General features: G+C 37.5%; 2 protein-coding genes across 5 annotated transcripts; one reads left to right on the top strand and one right to left on the bottom strand.

Moving 5' to 3' along the window:
• Positions 1–16,779, top strand: LOC141435179 (UDP-glucose 4-epimerase-like). The gene is given in 9 exon segments (XM_074097782.1): positions 1–185; positions 8,592–8,845; positions 9,971–10,084; positions 10,962–11,138; positions 13,910–14,090; positions 15,176–15,264; positions 15,647–15,839; positions 16,613–16,660; positions 16,663–16,779. Coding segments are annotated over 9 exon segments (1,122 nt in total). The 5' UTR covers positions 1–166; the 3' UTR covers positions 16,710–16,779.
• Positions 16,780–17,431: 652 nt separating this feature from the next.
• Positions 17,432–22,324, bottom strand: LOC141434656 (N(6)-adenine-specific methyltransferase METTL4-like). Of its 4 annotated transcripts, none has more exons than XM_074097082.1 (5): positions 22,054–22,324; positions 21,659–21,897; positions 20,509–20,637; positions 18,905–19,242; positions 17,432–17,600 (listed from the first exon to the last, which is right to left on the bottom strand). In XM_074097082.1, the coding sequence occupies exons 1-5, from the start codon at positions 22,246–22,248 to the stop codon at positions 17,461–17,463; spliced, it is 1,041 nt and encodes a 346-aa protein (XP_073953183.1). In that variant the 5' UTR covers positions 22,249–22,324; the 3' UTR covers positions 17,432–17,460. The 4 variants fall into 4 exon arrangements, with proteins under 4 accessions (XP_073953183.1, XP_073953184.1, XP_073953186.1 ...); XM_074097083.1 differs by having other exon boundaries at positions 21,659–21,911; positions 22,054–22,132; XM_074097085.1 differs by lacking the exon at positions 18,905–19,242.
• Positions 22,325–22,782: the final 458 nt, after the last annotated feature.

Here is a 22,782-nt window from a genome sequence, read left to right as displayed (position 1 = left end):
GTGTGATGGGTAACCAAGTTTGCAATGAACAGTGACGTGTGAGCCGGCACGTTAGATGCGCGCGCGCGTGGTTCCGACCCGAACGCGTTCCAAAATCAAAAGTTTTTTAAAAGTAACCTTATTCATTATTCCGTGCCAGTGCGTGTAGTGTTTTATTTTTAAGTTTATGTGCATAAAGAATCTACGTGAGTATTTTTGAAGTAGCCTGTGAAAGCGAATGTGAAGAGTTGTTTTACTGTTTTCTAAGTTCGATGCACGCGATTGACATTATTTATGAGATAAATAGGGGCTTTCATGTTTTTACTCAATCTTTACTGACTACATGAAGCATAAGTAAAAGGTTTTTATTTAGTTATTTTTTATTAGCATCGTTAGGAACCTAGACTGTTGTCCTCAGGCGAAGTCTAAGATACTACAAATATTAGTTTCGTGAGTAGGTAGGTACAGATAAAAAAGTAATAACTCAACTTGCTCTGTTTTCTAAATAAATATCGATTATAAGTAGGATAACGAGAAGTTACTTAAAAAACCGGAGGAATTAGAAAAAACAGAAGGTCGGCTAATCAACTGAGTTAAATTATCTTCGGTGTCGTTATAGTACATCCGTGCATACTAAGTGGGTAAACCGGTCCTTTCTTAGTACCATGAATCACTCATTCATTTCATCCTTATATGTTTCCCAGAAGCACATCTGCTAATGCCATAATTATTTTACAAACCAGACAGACTATAGCTATTTATATAAGGTGTCCTTAACTGAAACCAAATGTTAACCCTGTAGGACCGGTCATTGTTAGAATGTGATCAATATTAATTTAAGAATTTTAAGAAGAACTGCGCTAAACAGCCATTTAATTGGACTTTAAAAGAGTAAACACTATTTTTTAAGACATTTTTGCAGTTTTTCTCGTAAGAAAATTACATTGCTTGGAGTAGAAACTTGTGAGATGATAAATGATAATCTTGCTTGAGTCTACCTACCTACGAATATGCACTGATTGATACCAGTAATAAATTGGATTCAATTAAATAATCATACCTACAGTTTACGTCTCCTCTGTTTAAAAGCGAGACATTATATTAGTTACTTGCGCTTAATTGCGCTAAAATCTAAAAGTACTAATTACATTTTTGCAAACGCTTAAAGTCATGTCTACTCGTAACCTAAAAATCGGCCAAGTGCGTCGGGTCACACGCAATGGGTTCCGTATTAAGACACATAAGATGATACAAATATTCGATATTCAATTTTGATCAACTAACTCGTCCACTTTAAAAGCCTACTTAGACGTGATAATTTCCCTTATGTCTATTTTTAGCATTTTTTGACAGTTTACTCTAGCAAAACTTAGCACCTTAAAGCTTTAATTTGTAAAGTTTATTCTGTAAACGATCTCTAAATCGAAAATTTTTACGTATCTACTTAACTTGATGATGATGAACTCTGAAGTAAAATAAGAAGTATTATTTACAACATGTTGTATCTACTCGTAAATGTCAACTGCTGTAAAAACGTCATAAATATTACAACACAACAAGGCGCCTTTTTGTAAAAAAAACTATGACTTTAGTCATAACATAACATCGAGGCGAGGTGGTTGAACCGTATCCGAAGGAACAAAACGTGAAAAAAGTTAATTATTGGAGTTGGTGCCGAACTACTACATGCCGTAAAATGCCGTTTCATATTACCAAGTATTATTTATTCAAATGTATCGTTTGGCATAAAGCAACATTCCCAAAATATTGCATGGCATTATAACATACTTTTCTGATAGCAGTTCGTTTCTGTGGGGGACGCAGTTCTAACCTAACCTAACCTACTTTTCTGATAGCAGTTCGTTTCTGTGGGGGCCACAGTTCTAACCTAACCTAACTTACTTTTCTGGTAGCATTTCGTTTCTGTGGTTCGTTCGTGTGCGAAGTGTCATTTTGAACAAACATTTTTTAACCCCCGTCGCAAAACGAGGAGGGGTGTTATAAGTTTTTTGGAATATAGGCTTGTAACTTTTATTTGTCATAATAAAACTTGACAATGTAAAATTATGCCAAATGATAATTTGACCAAATTAATAAAATGCGAAATGTTAATAATATGTTAGCATATTATTAATTTGGTTTTGCCGAAACGGCAGTACACCATAAAAATACAACACATACGGAATACAGACGGAAGGACAGACAGCAAAGTGATCCTAAGGGTTCTATTATCCCGATTGATATACGGAACCCTAAAAAGAAATAAAACAAGGAAAAGATCGCATTTATGCTATGCGAAGTTTTACAACCTATTCGCAAAATTGTTTCTACTGATAAAACATAACTAGAATCTAATCTAGAGTGTCGTGATTTAAAAAGATAGAGATTATCAAAAGCAAATACTTTGTTAAATCAGATTTAGTTAAGCCTTTAAATACTTTAATGTAAAGGAATTAAGGTCAGTAGTATTTTGTGGTTAGTACTAGTGAAGTAGGTAGGTACCTCGACAGACATAAATAGAGGATTTTAAAAAATTAGGTAAGTGAGTTGTAATTGTAACTATATTATAAAAACAAACCCGTGTTATTCTTCTTTTAGAAGTAGATTATGCACAGTCGATTTATTTGATTCCTGATCTACCGTAGATAGAACATTTTAGCAGTAGGTAAGTGCTATAATTATTTTCCTTATCAGGCAATGCGACGGCGATTTTCCTTGAAATTAAGAGGTTCCACAGTGACCCACCATTGCACGGTTGGATAGTAGACCCTAAATTATCCTTTAAAGCTATGTCTAAAATCTTCTGCTAAAGAAATGATGTGTTGCATTGAGTATTCGAATTTGTACCTATGTATTAATTGCTCCAAATCTAATGCGTTCGTCTTCGCAATTTGCATACCTACCTACTGTTGATTTATAACTGTGCCTTTAAACCGTTATTAATTAATTACTTTAATCTATGTATTTTTTTTGTATATGTGTTTAGCGCAGTCTGATCTATACGGGTACCTATATTATTTATCTAACGGCATGGCATACCATGCAAATTCACATGACATACGAAGTTGTTTACATAAACGTACTTTTTCATATCAATTTGACCACGACCGAACCACAGGAAATGGGAGAAATTCGAATTTGGATAATATAATTTGAATTTGGACCCTAACGTATTGCTCCTCTTATCCACTCAAAGGTTGACTGGTAGAGATCCCTTAAAGGGATAAGTCCGCCTTTGTACAAGTATCTCAAGTTTGTCAATTGTATTTTGTTAATTTTCTTTTAACAAATGTTCTTTTGTAGAATAAAGAGTTTACATACATACATACTATAACTGAAAAAAAACCATAAAAAACTTTTTAAAACAAAAGCCCGTGTAAAATAGCTACGCGACATCGCTATAGTAGTTCAACTCAAGTTCAAACAACTTCTCGGCAAGTTGTGCAAGCCTCATTTAGCAAGCCACCGCTAATAGCAGGGTAAGGGTAATAGCTTAGCAAGCACGCTATCGTTCATCGCAACCCGTCCCTTTTACACTCGTATGGTGAGAAAGAGAATAGATATATTATGTGATTTGAGTATGCCACAGAACCTAATGTGCTAGGACTTCATTGGAAGATAGTGCTTTGTTTTTTTTTCAAGTTGAAGCTACAAGCTAGGAATAAATTGAAAAGCTTTTTTAGGGTAGTGAAAAAGTCCGTTGAGTTTGTCCGCGGCTTAGACCAGGGGATTACTGAGTACAAAATTCGAAAATCGATGTTACACACATCAGCGAAAAACCTCGCCGAGCCACAATTCCACGCGAACTTACTCATATAGGTACAAACTTAAGTTTGAGACACATTCAGGATCGAATAGCTGTCATCTGTCTAGCTGTGATAATTCAAAGGATTATTTTGAAACATTAGCTGTTGCTCGCAACTCCGTTAGCGTAGAAGTAAGAAAAATAATTTACATCCTATTCTCAGACTACCAAATATACACAAAAAAAAATCATAAAAATCATAAACATTTTTGACCCGAGAATCTTATATATTACGAGTATAAAGAATAATCATCACAAATTAAAGATCGTGACCGTACAACATACGTCAATCAGACGATTAACAACTTAGTGTTTATTAAAAGCAGTACAGCCAGCAGCACTAATATCTGACACAACAAAGTGTGCATAAATATCTGATACGACTCTATTTCTACGGCCGGTACGAGCCAGATATTGCGCTGCGCCAGCAGTGCTACTACGAAACTCGAAGTTCGTATCGTACCGTCCTTCTCGCTCGTATTAAAGATAGCTTCGAATTTCGTAGTAGCCCTGCAGATATTAACGCAGATTACTGTCTGTACCCCGAAGAATTGCGAAACTAAAGTGGCAGTGGGCGGGGCACGTTGCTCGCAGGACTGATGGCCGATGGGGAGACGAGCTGTCGGTAGGCCTCCAACAAGATGGAGCGATGACTTGGTTAAGATCGCGGGATCGCGGTGGATGCGGAAAGCACATGACCGGTCTGAGTGGAGAGCCTTGGGGGAGGCCTATGTCCAGGCAGTGGACGTCTTTCGGCTGACATGATGATGATTGATGATAACTGTCTGTACCTACTTAAATCATGCTTATCTATTAATCATCCATCATCAAATAGCGTGCCTCGTAAACCTTCATGTACGCTTTAAGTGCTCTATGTGTATGGGTCGTGCCTTCCTGTTTAATTGTTTGATACGTGATGGACCAAGGTCACTAAGTCTAAGTATGTTATGGGATATTGTTCGAATGCAAAATGAATTGCAAAGAAATCAGTTTCAATGGCTAATGCCCGGTTCACATTATACCAGTAAAATGGTGTCAGTAGGTAGCGATACATTGCGGGGTCACAATCCAAACGAGTTAGGTACACAAGATCGATCGAGCACCGCAGTGTCATGCTACTGGAACGGTTTTACTGGAATAATGTGAACCGGGCATAATAGTCAATTATCGGTCAAACATCAGTAACGCCCGGTTAGATAGATAGATATAATCTTTATTCTTCAAAACAAAGACATGGCTTAGTAGCTATAGAGTAATAAAACTAACAATTAAATAAAAACATAAATTAAATAACAATTAAACAGATCAGACACATAAATGAGAAGCCATGTGATGCACTGAAGAACAGGCGCTGGCTCAGCATTGTGCTGCGGTAAGCCGCAGCGCTGGTATTCTGCCGTTACCCATACCGAGTAAGGACGCCGACCAACATGATAAACTCAGCGCAATCTCGTCATCAAATATCCTATGTCCTTCCTCGAATCTTGAACTATATCTGTATACGGAATTTAATCTAAATCGGTTATATAAACTCAAACTCAAACTCAAACTCACAACATTTATTGACAAGAAAAACACACTACATCACACAAAATCACGGTAAAAGCATAAATAGGAAAAGAGAAGAAAATAAGAGATATTGTGCTGTAGTGTGATGCCAAAAGGACTCAGCTCAGCATATGCCGTAGCCCTGTAACCAGAGCTGCAGCGCTGGTTTTCAGCTGAACCCCGGTGAGTGTGCACCCACGTTACCGAACGCGTAATTATTGCGGGAAAAGAAAAAACTATATATTATATTATATATTTATAAATCATGACAAATATAAGAATTATTAAATACCTATATACATATACAGTTGTGGTCATATAATTAAGAACGATTTTTTATAGAGAAGATTTTTCAAACTGACAAGTGTTACTAACAGCATGTATATTTTTGTACTTCTCTCGGTATCGTAAAACAATTCCGTACTAGCGGTAAATTCATTATACATATAATTGGCTAAAAAATAAATATATAAACTTTATACATTACATCTAAACCTAGTATTACTACTTACTGGCTGGTCATATAATTAAGAACGCTGAATAGTTTATTTTTTATTCAAATTTATATAGAGAACGGACGGCCACTTTGTGGTTTTAGGTTATTATTCGAATAATTTTGGCGCCATTTAGTGCCGTAAAAGTCTTAAAGGCGATTGCTTCATATAAAAACAATGGGGAAAAATTAAAGTTGTGATAAATCTACAAGAGAAGTAATACTAAACTTCGCGACAAGAATTGGTCGTATAAACACATAGCCGATCATCTGCAATGTTCAAAAACTATGGTTTTCCACGCCATAAAGCATTTTGCCACGTATCAAACTACTTCAAATGTTCCGCGTGTACCTAGACAAAGAAAGTCATCTCGTCGAGATGATCGAAATATCGTTCGTTTGGCAAAACAAAATCCTTTTAAAGGGTCTAATACCGTCTAATAAGTTAAGAAAAAAAATATTTTGGCGAAAACAACCCTTCAGCAATCTCGGCACGCATTATTCGAAGGCGTTTGGTAGAAGAAAAGATGCACGGAAGGATAGCAAGGAAGGTGCCTATGATGAAACGGTGTCATAGGCAAGCCCGGCTTGCATTTGCAAGAAGATATGAAAACTGGACAGTCAGACAGTGGAAAAACGTTCTTTTTTCTGACGAGACGAAAATAAATAGGGTATGTTCTGATGGCAAACGATATGTAAGACGGCTTCCAAATAAAGCATTCGACCCAAAGTACACAAAAGTGACTTTAAAGCATGGCGGGAGAAATGTAAAAATTTGGGGATGTTTTCTGGACATGGTGTTGGACCTGTTAGGCTGATAGAAGGAAACATGGATCAATTTCAATACAAAAACATACTGAAAGAAACAATGTTACCATATGCTGAAGGCGTGCTTCCGGTTATTTGGACATTCCAGCATGACAATGATCCCAAGCATACTGCACGTACCGTTAAGGAATTCCTCACATCGCAATCAGTTTCTGTCTTAGATTGGCCAGCCAACAGCCCCGATCTTAACTCAATAGAGCATCTTTGGTGCGAAGTCAAGAAAAAGGTTTCAAATCGACAGTGTGGCAATTTAAGAGAACTGTATGACGTATTCTTAGAAGAATGGAGCTCTATCTCTCTTGCCTCGCCGGTGTAAGGCAGTAATAAAAAGCCGTGGACATGCTACTAACTATTAATTTTAGTTAAAATGTATTAAATTGCTTTTTTTTGTGTACAAACTTCACGTTAGTGTGATTTAGTTAATCTAAGTTTCAAATAAAAAAACTTTCGAGCAGTTCAATAAATCGTTCTTAATTATTTGTCCAGCTTCATTACTATTTTAATTTGTTACTAAAGAGAATAAAAACAAAATTTGTAAAAAATGTCAGCAATTTTATTATTTATCCTTAATCCCGTTTGCTCTATTCATGTGGCTATTTCATAACGTAACTAGTTACTTCTAAGAAGGAACCACGACTACACATGACATGATTTAGTTAAAAATAATCTGGAACTTCAAATCGTTCTTAATTACATGACCACCACTGTATATGCGTGGAAATTTGTACAAGAGGATTTAAAAATAAAATAAAAGAGTAGCAATAAATTCAATAACGACAACAATAATAAATAAAATAAAATTAGGGACGCCTCAAGTAAGTTGGAACATATATATACCCGATACACACGATATATGCCCGGTTCACATTATTCCAGTAAAATCGTTCCAGTAGCATGACACTGCGGTGCTCGATCGATCTTGTGTAACTCGTTTGGATTGTGTCCCCGCAATGTATCGCTACTGGCACGATTTTACTGGAATAATGTGAACCGGGCATATATAACCGATTTAGATTAAATTCCGTATAAAGATTTAGTTCAAGTTTCGAGGAAGGACATAGGATAGTTTTTATTCCGGAAAATTGCATAATTCTCGCGGGAAGCGATAAACGAATTATACGTGGACGGAGTCGCCATCAGGAGACCCACTTGCCCGTTTGCCAATCAGTCGAATAAAAAAAAAACAGCAAGTAAGATTATAAATTGAATCATTCTCCCCGCTAACCTTCAATATTTCTTAGATTCTGTTGGAGTTTTTCAGCGGCATTGTATCTACAATGCTGTCTTTTCCCGTACAGTGGGGTGCAGTAGTTCATGGTAACTGGGCGAAGGGTCCTAGGGAACCGTAAGCCGACCGCCCACACAAACAATATGACAAAAAATTGTTAGCCAAGGAGCGCCGCAGGATATTCACACATAGGCACCCAATATGGTTATGATAACCTTAGTGGAATATCAAATATCACACAATAGAAGCGCATAGTAACTTCTAGGCTGAAGCGATATATGTATGGTCAAATGAAAAAGTATGTAGGTACAGTCAGCAACAAAAATATACGTACGTTTAAAGTGCCAAAAATATGCCAGGACTTTATTGCCTGAACATTATTCATATTATTATTATTTGTTGCTTTAAAAGTATATTACCACGGCCTTATTAGGTCGCAATAAGAGTCTGTGGTTGATATTTTTGAAGCGTTGGATAAGTATATATTTTTACATTCGACCGCAGAAGACATCCCTTTATCATCATCATCATTACGTCCTTACATAGCCTATTTGCAGGTGGTAGGACCTTGTGCAAGGTCCGCCCGGATTACTATATACGTCCCAATGCTGGGCACAGGCCTCCTCTCAGAATGAGAAGGCTTGGGCCGTAGTTAACCCGGCCCAGTCCTATTGCTCTGTTAAACTAAATTCCTGGTCTATTCTTTTCAGTACAAACAGGCATGATGCCACGTTTCAAGACTATATTGGTGACCGGCGGAGCTGGCTACATCGGTAGCCACTGCGTAGTGGACTTAGTGAACGCCGGACACGAGGTCGTGGCTATTGACAACTTCGCGAACGCGGTCGGAGACGACGAGGGGTCCCCGGCACTCAGAAGAGTCGAGGAGATCACGGGGAAGAAGGTCACTTTCTATAAAGCTGATCTGCTGAACAAATCGCAGATTGGAGATATTTTTGACAAGGTATGCCTAGCTCTAGATGATACTTCTAACTCCCTCCCTAGTCTCATTTAAACGGTGCGAGAAATAACGTGAATTGAGGTAGGTATACATTGTACACCCCACAATGAATAAGGAAACCCGTAGGGATAGGGTTATCCCTTGTAACGTCTAAATCAAGATTCGAACGCGTTTGCTATCATCAGCCAAATATATGGTCTACCACCCTAAAGTTGATAATTGTTTGCATGTCATAAAACAATAATGCCTATAAACGTGTTTGTCGACTTGAAAGTTCGACTTTAGCGACATATTCATTTAAGAGGAACTTGTTTAAAAATTGATAGACCACTTATTTGGCTGATGGTACCTTAGTGTCCATCCTTTTGCTGTGCACAACTAATGGCACATAATGATGATACGAGCGAACAATAACGGTGGGGAAGTAGGAGAAGTAGGTACTATTGACTAAGTTCTGCCGTTAACTACACAGTTATAGTTGTACTTAGACATAGTAAAATAAAAGAAGTATGTAAACTCCGACCCTTTAGCAGACTTAGCTGCCTACTCCGGCGCGGACGCTTAGGGTTGTCGATGTCTATTTGAGATTAATTACCTACCGGCAAATAATTTTAGTACGAAAGTTAATTTAAAATTGTCTTATGTCTGAGTCTAGAGAAACAAGATTCTATCACAGAATAACTAATAGTACTATCATATGATTCCATGCCGTTATTATTAATTTTATTTATAATTTCAACGGAGTGGCGATCGTGTACTCATGTTTGCCTACTTAGAGTAGTCTATTATTATTATGATGACGTATTTTTGGTACCTATCGTTTTTTCATAAAAATGTGTGCGTCTGGGCAAAGGCAAAATCTATAGACAGTGTAGTTGAGGAATTTTGGAGAAACTTGAATACACTTTCATACTCGTGGTAATATGTATACTAGCCTAAGACAATAATATCCTGACTTCCAATCCTGCTGCTGCTACAGTTAGCGAATTGATACAGAACGCGACGCTACACCGGCTTTGCCGAACTCATCTGCGTATACTTTCAGCTAAGACAATTAACCGAATTTAAACTCTATCTTCTTGTCGTCTCCATCTTTGCCTATCTCTAAATTATCAAATTGTTTTCCAGCACCCGATAGACTGCGTGATTCACTTCGCGGCGCTAAAAGCAGTCGGCGAGTCCATGCAGCAGCCTCTGCTGTACTACCAGAACAACTTGCTCGGCATGCTCAATTTACTCGAGGTTCGTTTATAAAAACGCAAAGAGAAATATCCCTGGACTCTCTAGTTCTATTGCTTGTAGGAATGTACAACTTTTTTCTAGAACCGAAAATGGAACTGCACCTACTTACTGGGGAACAGATCCTCAAACAAGTCTCAAAGCCCTTAAAATATTACCTTGTGCGATGGATAACCGTTCTTCCGTAATCCGGATAAAACACATGCTTAACAACTTTGTACATCCATCCACACATGACACTCAAATAGCTAGCCTGCAGGGCTACTACGAAACTCGAAACTCGAAGTTCGTATCGTACCGTTCCTCTCGCTCTCGTATTAAATAGTATAAGTGTCAGAGGGACCGCACGACACGAACTTCGAGACCCTGCTGACCGAGAGCGATTATAAAATGTGCAATCCTTACCTTCTTACTTATTCTTATTATTCCTTACTAATATCATAGCTAATAATTTAAATATGAAAGTAGTCTGTCTGCCTTAACCCCCTTAACGCTTCAACTGCTGAACCGATTAGTATGGAGGTAGTTTGAAACACAAAATATAGTTTTTATCCTGGATTATCACAAAGAGTTTCTGCAGGATGATGAGAAACGAATTATTGAGAGAAGAAGTCTCGCGCAAAAGCTAGTTGAAAATATATCTTGTCATACAGTGATCTACTTCTGTTCTAAGTTTATAATAGCAACTGTACGCATAACACCATAATTATACGCATAATTTGCTGTCGTTTGTCTACGTCATGCATAGCATTGCATAGTTCTTCCATAATCTTTAAAAGTCAAAGTCAATGATGTAATCGCAATGACATGGCCGTGAAGTTACAATTATCGAGTTATGGCCATTATTTACCATATTCGTAACTGCTACAATATTTTTTAGATAATGCGTTCCCACAACTGCTTCCAAATGGTATTTTCGTCGTCATGCACCGTGTATGGAGAGCCGAAACATCTGCCGATCACCGAAGACCATCCTACAGGAAATATAACCAACGTATATGGAAGGACCAAGTATTTTATCGAGGAGATGCTAAAGGATCTAAGCATAGCTGACAAGGTACAGTCAAGGGCATAAATATATATACGTTCCCAAGGCTTCAAAAATACCTGTACAGTTGATTAGCCAGAAATATCTGTACGGTAATCCGGCCAAAAAATATGTGATCATTTAATTAGTCAAAAAGATGTAGACATTTACATGACCATAAATAAATGTACAATGTCAGTCAAATATATGTAGGCAAATAGGAGGCCATAAATATCTATACACGCAACTCTCAGATACATAAAAACAAAGCCCAAGCCAAAAATATCTATACAGTCAAGGGCATTAATATGTACACATAATTCGAAGTATCATTCACATTAAAACTATTTTAAAAAGGTTTCTATCAGCTCTATAAATACTGGCCACTTAGTACTCGTACCTACTTAATGATAATAATGTATTCGAATGTCAAGTTTGCCATTGATATGCGTCAATTTGATTTGTGTTATGTGTAATGATCTAATTTAATGCTATTCTGGATCGTTCATCCACCATTACCTCTCATATTTCGTTTTCTAGAATTTTTTTACCGTACAACGGCAAAAACTACTAGACACTGGCAAAATTGTCCTCTGATGGACAGAGCCATATTTTTTTAAAGAAACAACAACATAATTTAATGCTATTCTGGATATCGGTACACATTGATATTATCGAAAATATTTAAAAATGATGTACAGGGTTTCAGACCATGTAAAACACCGCATCGTAATGATGTGGGAAGACAGAATTCCCATATCACAAATTGCTGAGGAATTGGGTGTAATGGTGAGTGCGGCGAATCATACATTGAGTGATCCGAATGTTTTTTTAATACCCCTTTTGTAGCAAACTGGTATTCATTGACTTATTGTTACTTTTATTTGTTTTAGAAGAGTACTGTACATTTATGGGTGAAAAGGTATAGAGAAGAAGGAAATGTAAGGAATCATGCATCCAAAGGACGACCTGAAAGACCGTTTGCAAGCGGTGAAAGATGCAGATGGAGGGTATACAAAATATTAGGTTGTTAATATGAAGAAAATATGGATTTTTTTATGATGAACGGGGGTAATTTAAATATAAAAAAATGTGTAGCCTTTTTTTTATGATCAAAGTAATTTACCTAAGTTTTTCAAATAAAAAAATGTTACTTTTTAGTGCTTAATTTGTTTTATTTTTTCATAAGTAGAGGTATCAAAAATAAACTCCGGTGTGCACATGCCCGGCTATACGTCAACGATTCATTACAAGTATAAATTAATTTTTGAAAAGGCTTCTAAAAGTGACCTAAATTAGGTACTTAGGTCGACACCTATTTTAAAATTTATGTGCAAAAATTATGTAAAAATATGTGTACACTTTAGTACCTTGTCTATTTTCGTCATATTTGAACTGCCATATATGAACTGTCACAGTGGTTAAAGTGACAAGGTACTAAGTGTATAGATATTTTTGCCCTATTTTCTTGCCTATCTTGCAATCTTGTATGGTATATAGCTGTAAAGCAGAATCTAAAATAATAGGGTGAAAGGAAACACAAATGACACGTCAATGACGTCACGATCAAAATGAAAAGGACAAAGCGATCATGACAGAACGGTGCTCTTTTCGGTGATTGTCATAATTCAAAATTAGCAATCTTGTTTGTTTGTTGTATAGATATTTTTGACTGTGTAGATATTATTGGCCTTGACTGTATAGATATTTTGGCTTGGGTTTGTTCTTATATATGTGAGAGTTGCGTGTATAGATATTTATGGCCTCCTATTTGCCTTCATATATTTGACTGACATTGTACATTTATTTATGGCCATGTAAATGTTTAGATCTTTTTGACTAACTAAATGATCACATGTTTTTTGGCCGGATTACCGTACAGATATTTCTGGCTAATCAACTGTACAGGTGTTTTTGACGCCTTGGGAACGTATATATATTTATGCCCTTGACTGTACAACAATAGCTTAGTTGGAAGAATTTCCATTTCATATTATTGGTAGGTATATTACAGCTTGCATAACACGCGTGTTTAGAAATTCTTTATAACGGTAAGCTCTATAACATGGTAAGTGCAATGACATTACTCCTCGCTGAATGATAGTTGGCCTTTTTACCGTTACGGGTGTTTTAACTTGAACTTTGACTACTTACTTCATAAAAAACCAAAAGGTTTAATGCAATGCAGGATTATCCAAGGGCGGATCCATCGTAGTGGGCACGATGGGCATGCCCACAGCCCTAATAGACTTGTGATAACACAATTTCATGGTCTTTGAAATCGATTGGCTAATCTATTAATGCGCGAAAAAAAGGATATAATCAAATTCAAAAATTGTTCCTGAGTCATGCATGATTACTCATAAGCACCTCATAAGCGAGTTCGTACTTCGACTCACACTTGGCCGATTTTTGAGTGGTTGTGCCCAAAATCTTTTTTGAGGGCTGGATCCGCGCCTGAGATTATCTGCTGGATTTAGGGAAAATCAAGATAAAAAATCAAATCAAGATAAGGATGCGTTTTAAAATGATTAAGGAATATTTGAGCAGAAGTTTAGAAGGTTAAAGATTTTTAATCGAAAACGCCGCATACTTTGAACTTAGCTACGTACATTTAAATACAAGGGTATTTAATCAAACTAACCCAACCACTTGCTGAAATAATAGGAGTAGTAGAGTAGCATAGGGAACGTTACAGGAACAGAGAATGGAGAATGCCTTACTACTGGATATGCCTGTGCAAAAATATATCCAACTTCCACCAAGAAGCATTTAGCAATGTATTCATCTTTATTTCACAGAGATGGAACATAATATCGCTTCGTTACTTCAATCCGGTAGGAGCGCATCCGTCTGGCCTGATTGGAGAGGATCCTACAAAGGAGTTCACAAATCTGATGCCTTTCATGGCACAAGTGGCTTTGGGGAAGAAGCCCGTTCTTACTGTTTTCGGGAACGACTATCAGACTCCTGATGGCACAGGTAAATGTAAAATTAGTTTCTTGTCATCTGTAGAACCTTTTCGTAGAAAAAGTCATAGTGACATCGCATTGCTTGACAAGGGAATTTACTGTGAGAACGTTCTACGATGGGTTAGGAATCAAATGGTTCTTACTGTACAGCGTTGACATTACATTCCCGTATGAGACTCCTACGACGAGGCTACGTAAGAGGGGATGGAAGAGAATCTTTCGATCAAAAAGAGTCTAAAAGAGCATATCTTAGAGGGAGACGCTCTGTTGGAAAGCTTCGGAATCACTGCATCTTTGAAGTCCAAAAAAAACTTGTGGGCCCTACAAGTGCCTGACTGGCACTTGGTTGCCAAGCTCAGGGAGAAATGCCAGAAACTGGTGTCGGAGGTTAAAATCCACTTCGGGTAGCTGAGCCAGTGTAGGAGAAGGTCAACGTCAACACATATTTGAATATCTGGTTGGTTTTATGTCTTATACTCATACGTACCTAAACTTTTTTCGAGTCTGCGAGAAAAATAACATGGTGCGAGATTGTATTGTATTGGGAATTAAACATTATAGGTACATACGCCGCATATTTCGAGATTTTGGTATACCCGCTCAACTAGGTAGGTAGGTACAGTCACCTGCATTAATATCTGCCACAGCGGAGCGTGCAAAAATATCTGACATGTCCTACCGGCTCTGGAAATAGAGTCGTATCAGATATGTATGCACGCTTTGTTTGACATATTGGTGCTGGTGACTGTACTTTGGAAAAAATAAATAGAAGAAAAACGTAATCAAGTTACCCTTGATAGTTGTATGAAGGTTTACTTCAACTGTTAGTATGTTTTCTGGTGGATTTTGGGTTGGGCACCCCACCAAAAGATGACTTGAAAAAACATAACCAAACTTATAATAAGTGAATACCTCACACTAAGAAAGCTCTTCTTCTGATCAGAAATACAATGTATATTATTTATGTCCATTTGGACGTCGTTATTTTCATCAGGTCAATGCCCCCCTAACACAGTCTAGTGGAATGGAATAATTGCTCCTACCCCCGACTAAGCTTGACACGTCGTTCTAATTTAGCTTTATGTTTATGTTAAGGTGTGCGAGACTATATTCACGTCATGGATCTAGCCAGTGGCCACGTGGCAGCCCTGAATCTGCTCAGTGAAAACCATGTTGGGCTTAAGGTATGAATATGTGTGGTATTAAGAAAATCCTGTACGATAATCTAAACCACATTAAAGATATCTACTGATTTCTAATAAGATACAAGTGGAAAAACATTGTAAATAAAAAATATATATGGAGATACAGTCTTCTTGTGGCTTAACTTCCATACTTACAAAACATAGTTTTAATTTCGTAATATTTTTAAAATAGTAGTAGTAGTAATAATATCAGCTCTGTTTCATCAGTCATTGAAGTTCTATATAGCAAATATCCGTGATGCCGACTCTGTTTATTTTGTCCGAATAAATAGAGATGGCATCACATCTATCTGTCACTTAAGTAAATACAATTTATTAATGAGTGCGAGAAACAGACTCTAAATCTTACGATTAACTACAGGTCTACAACCTTGGCACAGGCCGAGGGGTCTCAGTGAAGGAACTAGTAGAAGTATTCGAGAAAGTGACCAGCACTAAGATTCCGCTCCAGTACGAAGCCAGGCGGCTTGGAGACATCACGGCCATGTGGGCTGACGCGACGCTCGCTAAAAACGAGCTGCACTGGGTCACGAAACATACTATAGAGGAGATGTGTGAGTAAATAAGTCTTTAGCAGTCATTGTCACCGTCTAGGGCAGGATTTAGAGTTCTGGAAGCATCGAATGCGAAAAAGCCTGTTTGGAAAAAAAACGGAAAAGTTGCTAACCCGTTATAACGGTTACAATTACAATTGTAATTTGGATATTTTTTTTAACTTCTTTTATAGGGCCCCCCGCTTGTGGATGCCTCAGGGCTGTAGTCCCAGATGCCCACCCCTGAATTCGGCTCTGTCATCGCTAGCCAAAAGAGCCTATTGCCGGACATAAGTCACGTCTAAATAACGCCATAACTATCGGTTTAGCGGCTCCCACATCCATCTAACTCCTGCCTGGTCCACCTTGTGTACGTAATCTATCTACGCTGTGTCCTTCGATCAATTTATCTAGAAATGTCTTTGGCAGTTCAGCTTACGTTTGACAATATGGTTATGTACTTTGCTAGATAGGTACAGGCCCTATACCACGAAGTGCAAAACTCGAACTTCGTATGTTGCCGTCCCACTGACGCTTATGTCATTTAATACGCGAGTGAAAGGGACGGTGCTATACGATCTTCGATTTGCGTGTTTCATAGTAGCCCCTCCGTATAGAGAAACGCATCTAGTGAAACAGTTCGGCGGTCGGCGACCGATGCTTATTTCCACTAAACTGTGTTTAATACAGTGCCACCTGTTGTCGAGTAGCTACTACTAATGTAATTTACATACTCGGTAAGAGATGGCGCCACTAAACACCGCACATTAAAATATCTATGATATAAATTGCAGGTACTGACTTCTGGCGATGGCAGACAATGAATCCCGACGGCTATCCCAAGAAAATGTGAAAACCAGCGTCATCGTGAACGGGAAAAGTTCATCATAACGTTAAAACGTTTACTATAATAATCATAATAATTATCATTAATAAATATAAGTATTTTTAATATTTATAATGCGTTGTTTTATCTTTATTAATATTATAAATGCGAAAGTAACTCTGTCTGTATTTGTCTGACACCTTTGTACCCTTAAACCGCTTAACCAATTTAGACGCAATTTTGTATGGAGATACATAGTTTGAGACCCTGATATGTGGAGTGTATGATAGATGGAGTCGCGGCCAATAGCTGGTTCTTAATATTTTTCCAAATAGTTTACTTGGTTTATTTAATGTGCTCCGCAGTTTTTCAGCAATACACAGATTTTAACAACTTTTGAATGCTATTTCGAGTGATGGGATGATTTCTAAAATCAAACCACTACGATTTCACTACCAGATTATTGATCTGTCATCGTACTAAAATTACAATGCCAAATTTCAAGTCAATCCGACCACCGGAAGTGAGGCAAATTTAACTTGCAAGATTCAACTCGAACATAACATACAGACAAAAATTACAAGTTAATCCTTTTCCAGGCCCCGCGCATTTAGATACGCTACCACAAAATGAGTCACATTTTAAGTTTAAGAATAGTGTTTACCTATGAGGGATTAATTAATATTTATAATGGTCGAATATTTGTGTACATTTATGTGGTCGCTATATGCACTACGCCTGGAAGAAGGTTATAAACAATAACTTGTAATAAAAAAACAAAGTTAAACAAATTTTTACCTTCATAATTTTATTCTATCAAATAACTTTATCATATAACGATATGTGCTGCCACTTCAAAGGTTCATAACCCACGCTGGTGGTGTTTGGGAGAAGGTATCTAGCAAACAGCTCCAATGTTTGAGGATTGCGTACTTTCAGATATGGTGACAGAAGATCTGAAATAGAAAATGCGGTTTAAAATAGTGCGACGACGCCTGGGGGTTATTGACACTTATTGACATAGGTGGGTACCATTAATCAAATAGCTAAATTGGCTAATCGTTACTCGTTACTAAAAAGTTAACTTCGTTAACGTTAAAACTTTACTTTCAGAAGTTTAACGGAGGATAACGTTAAATATTAATCTGGTACCACATTATAGAAATTTGATTTTTGTATTTTTTGGCTTGCCTCAACAGTGTGAGTATTGTTTTTTCGTGGCGCGGCGCAATTAAAGCGAGATTTTTTTTGATACATAGTACATACTGAATTAACGATTAACGAAAAGGAAAGGTTGGAAAAAGTGAGTTCGTCAGCATTTTCATTTGTAATGGTAACTTTAAATTAATCCGTTAGTCAAAATGTCAACTTCGTTAATTAACGATTAATGGATTAATAATGTTGTGCCCAGTTCTAATGTGACCTTGTTTGTATATTTGTATTTAGATACCTATCTATGAAACTACTGATCCTATGTCAAAAAATTCTATCACATGTAGAAAGCTCACACTTCCCTTGATAATCATAGCCTTCTTAGTCTGCATATCCACCAGCGATGTGCGACGGCATTGCGAGGATATGGCTTCTTTCACACGTACCTACCACAACCACGCCACATGGTCGGGCGCATATTTTGTATTGAAAATAAATAGTGCAATTCACACGAACCACATTTTGCCGTCATTATCGATCGCGTGTGTGATACGACCACATCGCAACCACATCGCAACGGCAACGCAACCACCGGCGGCACCGCAGCGGCCGGCCGGTCACATCGCAACCACGCGCCTGCGCTCTCCCCCCTTCAATCCGACGTCTTCTTCTTACTAATAAAAGCCATAACAAGGATAGCAACACCAATGTTTCCTGTTCGAATTCCATGAGTAGGCTCAGTCAAGTCAAGGCGTGTTTCCTCTATGAAAGCCGGAGTATAACTGCGTCTGCACACGATGGAACCACATTACAACCACATTTTGTAGGCACCAAAATGCAACTGCAAAATGCTGCAGCGACACTATTCACACGTAACCACAGCTTGACCGTGCGACGTGGTGTGGTTGTGGTACGTGTGAAACAACCCTAAGTTTATCATGAACCAATAGAATCGCTTAATTTACATACCTATCTTCGCTCCGCTATTGGTTGACAAACACATTCCTCTCAACACATCCTTGCTCATCCCATCCCTGGTGCAAACGCAGCCTTATACCGGTAAAATATAAAGTTTCCAAAAATGCAGGCACAGATATAGGGAACATACCTAATAAAGGAGGTTTGTGCGAATGCAAAGCGCTCGGCACGCTCACAACCAACTGCTTTTTGGGGACATTCACATCTCCAACTTTGCCCAAAATGATCCTCTCGTAGGGTTGTTTCTTGCACCCTGTACCAAAGTCACATAGCGGTTCCAAGTCCGTGGTTACTTTCATCCAATACCACGTGGTTACGTATTCAACTCCCCATTGGGTAAATATCAGGTCCTTGACAGCGGCAATGTTGCTTGGTGCATTCGTGCACCAAATTGCGATAAGGCAGTTCTGAGCGAGTAGGTTTTTTACAGGTATGGCTGCAATATCTTCGTTGTACATCATGGAGTAACTGGATGAAAAGAATTTGGTTCAAGTCGCGATATTCTTAAACATATCTAGATGTACAAAATATAACAGATTTTTGTACATTCTAAGAGCTTACGCTAGCTGACGCGGTTTGCACGGAGCAGGTAGACGCCTATTGGAAAATAGTATGAGCAGCGCTAACAGCAGGCGTCGCGTGCGACGGATTATACCTGCACCGAAGTTCGTGTCGTGCGGTCCCTCTCGCTCTCGAATTAAATAGTATAAGTGTCAGAGGGACCGCACGACACGGACTTCGAGTTTCGTAGTAGCCTTGCAGCTAGCGTAGGCCCTAAAGCTTGAAAAACACAGAGCGGTGGCGGGGCGGTGCGGCACAGAGGTACCAGTTGTAATATTCGAGCTAACGTGAAAGATGCCACACAGAATACCGCGCCACGCTTATTTTGCGCGCGATATTGTGTGCCCTCTCTCATGTTAGCCGAATATTGCAACCGGTAGATATGAAATTTGGCAGGAATATTTTTACAAGCTTATATTTAGTTTCACCTCTCTCGTTGTCTGTCTGTAATCAAATCTTGCAAGTTAAATTTGACCTACTTTCAATAGTCAGATTTACTTTAAATTTGGAATACTTATGTAAATTGCGTGACAATAACCTAGTAGTAACATCCTAGTAGTCCGGCCAGGGTCGTCTCCACAGGACGGAACTCTTCAACGGTTAATAGCATCGACTTGAAATTTGGTATGCAAATGTAGTTTATATGACAATACAAGGACAGTCAGCAAAAAAAAGCTTGTATTTGAAATTGATTTTTTTACCAAAAACTTATTTATCTAGCATGTATGAAATGCGCAATGTCATTTTTTGAATTTCAAAGGGAAATTTGGCAAAATCCTCGAACTTTCAATTCAACTTATTGGTTTACATATGTGTAGCTGTGAGTAAAGGCTACTTTAATATAAGCTTATTAGGATAGTTAACCACCAACCACCATCAACGAGATGGATGGACAACATGGTTAAAGCTGCAGGTTCACTGTGGATGCAGGCTGCTTCCAACCAAAGCAACTGGAGGTTTATGGGGGAGGATTCTGTCCAACAGTGCCGTCTTATGGCTGATATGATGATGGTGAAGATAGCTTTTTTTTCGAGGCTTGAGTGCACCTGTATGACTATGCCAGCTTCATTGGAAGACTCCATGGCCACATTCATCAAACACTTCTCCTGCAAAGTCCAGATTCTCTGGCTCCTAAGGAGAGAGAGTGAATAGTTAGAATTGAGTAAAGAGCACCTGAGCTTATCATTAGCATTCTTCAGCCTTCTTATGTACTTATTCCACCAAGGAGGATCTGCTACTATTAGTTCAAATTTTTCTCCTGCCAGCTTTTTACATTGTTCACTCACACAGCCACAGTAGAACCTGTAAACTGAAGTCATTAATCAATCTCAATAATAACTTGAAACATTTTGCAGGCCACTATGACTGTCTTTACAAACAAACTTAAGAAACAGCGACGGTACGGAATCGCAGTGACGCATCGTATGCGCACCGTTTTTTTGCATGCTTTCCACACTGCTGCTTAAAAAACGCAAATGGTGCGGAATCGCAGTGACTTGCCGTAAACGTCACGACTTTTGTTCGGTAAAGACCTGACGTTTACAGCACGTCACTGCGATTCCGCACCATTTGCGTTTTTTAAGCAGCGGTGTTGGAAGCATGCAATAAAAAAGGTGCGCATACGGTGCGTCACTGCGATTCCGTGCCGTCACCGTTTTTTAAGCAGCAGTTTGGTTGCACCTTTATCTGTGATCCAAAGAAAGTACAGCAAAATTCATAAATAGGGCAGAAGTACCATTTATGGCCACTGTACCGTTTATGGTAATTTATTGTTTAAATATATGTTTGAAATAAATTTATAGTATTAAATCATTACAAAATTTATTCGTTTCAGTATAAACTTTTGAAAACTCACTAAACATATTATTTTAATACTATAACTTTTTATATATGACTTCAAATGTGAACTGGCCAAAAACGGGCTTAAGGTGGCCAAAACCGGTACTTCTGCCCTATTATGTGTTTCAGAGACAACAAAAATATCTATAAACTGTTATGCCACTAATATTTGAAGCTATAGCTGTATATACTTCGTTTTGTTTAGCATTAGAAGGAAAGTAAGCAATCTTGACATGTCTTTTTATTGAAAAACACTTTTGAAAACTAAGTCACAGCAAATATGTAACAATTAGCAAGGACATATGATCATTTACATGCTTTTGGTATCATAAGTAATAATTACTGATTTTTTTAGAACGTTTTTCAACAATAAAAAGACTCGTCAAGATTGTTTACCGTTTTTATAATGCTAAAAAAAAACAGTATATATATTTATGACCTAAACTGTACACATTGTGTATAGTGAGCAGGTTTTATTTTTTACCTGGAATTAGGAGGAATTAGAAAAGTTTCATTTTTTATTGTTGATTTTAAAGCAGTATCCGAGTTGTTGCCACCACTTATTCCCTTATGATCAAACACTGTTGACTCAAATAGGTTCTGTGCCAAATTGCGTACATCACTAGTGTTGCATGGTGACTGAGTTTGCATTTTACACTTTGTTTTTAAAGTAATTGGGATTTCTGCCAAAAATTGTTCATACATTGCTTTGACTTCCGAGCACTGGAATAAAATAACTAGAATAAATCAAGCAATTATCCAAAATTGATAGGATGTTTTTAATTTGGGTCCGCAAGGATAATACATAATTACATGCAGAATATGTATATTTTTTTAAACATAGGCATGAAAAGAAAATCAAGCCATTTAAATACTTACCTCTTTCTGTAACTCATCATTTGCGAATTTTCTCTTTCTGCTAGATACTTTCGTATCACGGCAAATATAAAAAAGCTTTTTATTGAATTCGTAAGGTTCAGTTACACCACCAAAAGATATATTTTGGTAAATATTTGATATGTTTTTGCAGTGGTCTATATAAATATTGTTTTTATTATTAAATAAAATGCTCATGCTGAATGAATAAAGCAACAATTAAGCTTACAGATGGATAAATAGAGATTAAGTATAGCCGCCGGCCGAAAAAATAAACAAACAAACGAACATGTGAAACGGAAGTTTAAACTGTCAAACAAAGAGTATATAATGTCAAAATATCCCAACAAATATGCTCTTGAAGTTGTTTAAGTGTTGCTAAAAACTTCACATACAAAAACATAGCAGTATTCATTCTTACTGGAGGGATTTTCCATTTATTTTTAAACAAACAAATAAAATACATACAATTCTTACTTGGTTGATATATAATTTATGTATTTAATTACTTTATTTTAATTCTAATTAAAGTCAACACTGTCCTTTATTTCAACAAACATTCTAATTAAAGATTTATTTTCTAATTTGAAGATTTTGAAATAACTTTTTTCTGCAGGTAGATATTGCTGTAGCGTTATTAACGATACTTCGAACAGATTTTTTTTGTTAAAACGTTTAAGACACAGTTTTAAAAGCCTGACAATTGACAGCTATATAAATACTCAACGTTTT

The sequence above is a fragment of the Choristoneura fumiferana genome, chromosome 14 (genome assembly GCF_025370935.1).
Source record: "Choristoneura fumiferana chromosome 14, NRCan_CFum_1, whole genome shotgun sequence".
Lineage (NCBI taxonomy): Eukaryota > Metazoa > Arthropoda > Insecta > Lepidoptera > Tortricidae > Choristoneura > Choristoneura fumiferana.
This window is presented reverse-complemented; position numbering and strand designations above follow the sequence as displayed.

What these genes read in the sequence shown, in the direction of transcription:
- LOC141434656 (XM_074097082.1), bottom strand. Translation starts at nt 22,248, where the DNA reads ATGAGCATTTTATTTAATAATAAAAACAATATTTATATAGACCACTGC. An exon ending in ATGATGAGTTACAGAAAGAG is followed by an intron (nt 21,898 to 22,053) that starts GTAAGTATTTAA and finishes ATTTTATTCCAG; the next exon opens with TGCTCGGAAGTCAAAGCAAT. An exon ending in GCACAAACCTCCTTTATTAG is followed by an intron (nt 17,601 to 18,904) that starts GTATGTTCCCTA and finishes TTTCTATTTCAG; the next exon opens with ATCTTCTGTCACCATATCTG.